General features: G+C 40.0%; 1 protein-coding gene across 1 annotated transcript; it reads left to right on the top strand.

The window, feature by feature from the left end:
• The first annotated feature begins 239 nt into the window (after positions 1 to 239).
• Positions 240 to 939, top strand: LOC145030258 (uncharacterized). The gene is made up of 2 exons (XM_078978653.1): positions 240 to 306; positions 389 to 939. Exons 1-2 carry the CDS (start codon positions 240 to 242, stop codon positions 937 to 939), a joined length of 618 nt encoding a protein of 205 aa, XP_078834779.1.
• Positions 940 to 4,385: the final 3,446 nt, after the last annotated feature.

The following is a 4,385-nucleotide window of genomic DNA, read 5'->3' as shown; positions in this document are numbered from 1 at the left end:
TTCAGGTCAGGGCAAGAAAAATCCGTTGATATGCTACAAGTGCAAAAATCTAGGGCATCATTGGAAGAATTGTAGGGATCCCCCATGCGAGTGCAGTTTGTTAGATTACTTCTGCTGCTCCCATCTTCTATCAATGCAACGAGACGGGACACAAGAAGACCGAATGCCCACAGTTGAAAGCTAGTAAAGGAGGCGGGGGTACAAATCCTGCAATTGCATCGTCTTCTAAGGGACCCACTATGGTGACACGAGGTTGTGCTCACCAGATGACTGCGGATGAGCCGGTGATTACCGCGACAGTGGCAGGTAATTTTTTTTCCTTTCTCTCCTGGCATTATTTAATAAATGGTAGTTAGAATTATTTACATGATTGTATGTGGTAAACCAGGAACTTATTTGCTAGATTCCGAGCCTGCTGTTGTCATGTTTCATAGTGGTGCTACCCATTCTTTTGTATCTCGCACGTTTATTAATTGTTTGGGGCGTAGTATTGGAAAATTGGCTCACCCAATGGTTGTCGAAGTTTCCAACAACCGCACTATTTATGTCACTGATGTTTATCGGGGTTGCACTCTCGAGTTTTCTGGAGTTGAATTCCTTATTGATCTTATCCCTATTGCGATGCGAGAGTTCTGCGTTATCGTAGGGATGGATTGGCTTGATGTGTTTGATGTGGAAATCCACTGTTGTAAGAAGAAAGTTCGTGTTCGAAACCCTATAGGTGGAGAACTTATTATTCAGGGGGACATTCCCCGCCTGGCTGTGGCTTCTTACTCTTCTGCTATAGCACTAGACGACGTTCCTATCGCTTCCGACTTCAGCGATGTCTTTCCGGGGGAACTCCCTGGCTTGCCACCTATTCGGCAAGTGGAGTTTCGTATTGATTTGGTACCAGGTGCGACTCCGGATCTCCTTACCATTTGGCACCACCTGAAATGAAAGAACTCCAAGATCAACTTCAAGAACTAAGTGATAAAGGGTTTATATGGCCAAGCTGCTCGCCTTGGGGTGCTCCTATTCTATTTGTGAAGAAGAAAGATGGATCCCAACGAATGTGTATTGATTATAGGGAGCTAAACAAGCGCACGATAAAGAATTGGTACCCGTTGCCACGTATTGACGATCTTTTCGATCAGCTTCAGGGAGCATCTTGGTTTTCCAAGATTGATTTATGTTCCGGTTACCATCAGATGCGGGTTCGTGAAGAAGACATTGAGAAAATAGCATTCCGTACTCGATATGGGCACCTTGAATTCGTGGTGATGCCTTTTGGGTTCACCAATGCACCCGTAGCGTTTATGGATCTAATGAAACTGGGTGTGTAGCCTGATGCTTGACCATTCGGTCATAGTGTTCATAAATGATATCTTGGTCTATTCTAAGAGCAAAGAGGAGCATGAGCAACACCTTCGGGAGATTCTGGAAACTCTGGCAAGAGAAAGGCTTTATGCTAAATTCTCAAAATGAGAATTTTGGTTGGAAGAAGTTCAGTTCTTGGGGCATGTGGTAAACAAACACGGTATTAAGGTCAATCAAGCCAAGGTTGATGCGGTTAAACAATGGAAGATTCCAAAAACACCTTCTAAAATTTGCAGTTTCTTGGGTTTAGCCGGTTATTACCTGTAACGCCTGTGTTTCTGGGCCTTTCATTAATGATGATATAATAGTCTACGTTAACCTTTGTAACCCTTGTTGAAATAATAGAAGTGTATTATTTGAGTATTATGTGTTTTGTGCTTAATTGCTTAATTATGTGGTTTGATTAATTAAGAATAAAAATAAGCATCAAAATTTAAGTGTAAAATAAACTTGATATCATTAGATAATGTTGTAGTAGTTGAAACAAGGTTTCCGAAGATATAAAGAATGCCGAAATCCGAGTTATAACGAAGAAGTTATGACCTGTCGAAGTTTCGCGACAGAACCGGCAACGCTGAATGACGTAAAAAGTGAAATTTACATTAGAGCGATATTTAGCCTTAGTGATCTAAATGAGAATCGAAGATCTCGTTGTTAGTATCGAAGCGATAAAAAGTTAGGCGAGAACGAACGTCATACGAAGAAGTTATGAATTTATAACGAAATTTTCTGTCCCGGATTATTAAATATAAATAATAAAAATAAAGTCAAAATTAGCCGACGGAGTCTAAACGAAAGTTGTAGAGCGTAGTCTCACCTTCGTGTGGATATAAAGAACGTTGAAAACGGAGTTCGTATGAAGAAGATATGAATTTTCGAAGTTTATTAAATAATTAATAATTAAATTTAATTATTAAATCCGGCATTATCCGAAGAGGAGTCACCGGACTCATCCGAAGTACGTCGCACGTACTCGTGTACGCCCCGCGTACCCAAGGTATGTCGACACTTGCACTCGAGTTCTTCGGATGACGCATGCGCTTACGAACCAAGGCGTACGCCCCGCGTACTGCGTACGCATGCGCTTACGATATAAATAGGATGCGAGGGCAGCCGATTCTTTTGCTATTTTTCTCCCTTCTCTCTCCCGTTTTGCATCGATTTGCATGCCAGAAGTACCCCGAAGCCCCGATATTATTCTCGAGCCCCGAAGCAAGTCCCGAGATCCCGAGAAGTGTGGTTTTCGAACCGAAGCTCTGCCCGCGAGAAGTTCGATTTTTGTGAAGATCTTCCAGATCTGCTGAGGATTACCACTTCTACGAGCCGTAGTGTTGTCCGATCATCTTCTGATCAAGTGAGTGTGTAGTTACTTTCTTCTAACGCATAATTATGAAGTATTTTATACGAAATACATGTTATGTGTATATTTTGTTGTTATGTGTGTGAATGTATATTCACTTTCTTCTATCTTATAGATCTGATTATTTCTCTATGAAATACATGTTATGTGTGTGCCTCATCTGTTATGTGGAAAATGTATTGATTGAGCATTCTATATAGGTTTTGAAACTATGTATAAAAATGTATGTTTTATCTACTAATATGTTGGGTAGAACATGGGTAGATAGTTGGTGTGTAATAAACAGATGAGAGGCCTCGATGTTGTTTTGATCCATTCATCTAGCGGAATTTAGATGACGACCACGGACTTTTCTAGACAGTCCAGTGGAACGCTAGCAGGCTCATAACCTGTAGGTGTTACTGAACTTGGGTGTTCATTCGTTGTATTCCATCCCCCTCATGGTTGCCTTATTTGACTTATAATGCTGAGGACCCCCGAAGCATGTGTTGTCACCTCGATGAAATATTCTTAGATTAGGTCCCTTGTTTTAGTTATTTTAGGGACATAAAGTGAGAATAACGGGAATGGGTAATTGGGTTATTGTTGGTTGATGAAAATTAATTTAATTATTTATTGTGGGTTGAAAACCCTATATGCTCACCAGGCTCCCAAGCCTGACCCACTCAGTTTTATTTGTATTACAGGAAGTGGTGCGATGGCATAAGATGGATGAACCATCAAGTTGTTTTGTTTACAAGTTTGTATATGTATATATTTGTTGAATGACTTGTAATGTTATCGTTTATGCTTATTGGTCTGTATCGGAACATGACACCCCGAGTTTTGATTTTATAATGAAAATACATTTCTTTTATGAAATGCTTTGGTAAGCATTGTTTTATCATGTTTTGTTTTTGGGAACAAATTCCGCAACTCTTTCATATCAAAAGGATTTACTCTGAAATTATTTTAAAAGCATAAATGAAAATCGGTCTTTTCTGGCCGAGATTTTGGGGATGTCACAGTTGGTATCAGAGCATTAGTTTAAGCGAACTAGGAATTTGTAAGATTTCTAGACTTAAACTTAGAATGCTAAGTGAGATTTTGAGATGTGTGTCTGTTATATTTTAGACATGAGCACTAGTTTATTTTAGGAAAGTTGCCTAAAATGCTTTATGTGCTAAATGTTATATGTTGCCATATATGATATTATTTGTTCGGATCTATGGTTTGTTGCCGACCGGATCTAGAAACTTTATGTGTGTAGGATTCTAAGCGTACGTCTACAATATTAGAACTAGCATGTAAACGTTTCGGAGTGATAAGGATGATTTGAATACCTATCGTGAATGAGGATCTAATTTCACCTTATTCGGTGTGTAGATCAAACATGGTGAGAACAAGAAGTGGAGTTGGAAATGCTGATGAAAACAGGAATCAACCACCAGTGATTGAACAAATACCTGTCGTGGCAGTAGCACCTGAGCCAATAACCATGGTTGGTGTGCAAATGATGATTCAGACGATGTTGGATCGGCAGATGGATGAAACTAGATGGTTGCTTCAACAGAATCATGAAGAACTATCAATTCGTGTGGAAGAGCCTGAATTAAATGAAGGGCACTCGGAAGGTGGAAACCTCAGTGGGTCTGTTGGTCAAGCCAACCCACCGATAGTTAGGCGA

This window comes from Lactuca saligna, chromosome 2 (genome assembly GCF_052625555.1).
Source record: "Lactuca saligna cultivar CGN05327 chromosome 2, ASM5262555v1, whole genome shotgun sequence".
NCBI classification, from domain to species: domain Eukaryota; kingdom Viridiplantae; phylum Streptophyta; class Magnoliopsida; order Asterales; family Asteraceae; genus Lactuca; species Lactuca saligna.
Note: the sequence above shows the minus strand (reverse complement) of the source record. Positions and strands in the feature narration are given on the sequence as shown.

Excerpts from the sequence above, each read along its gene's own strand:
- LOC145030258 (XM_078978653.1), top strand. The coding sequence starts at position 240 with ATGGTGACACGAGGTTGTGCTCACCAGATGACTGCGGATGAGCCGGTG. Across the intron at positions 307-388 it reads GATTACCGCGACAGTGGCAG|GAACTTATTTGCTAGATTCC; the intron begins GTAATTTTTTTT and ends GTGGTAAACCAG.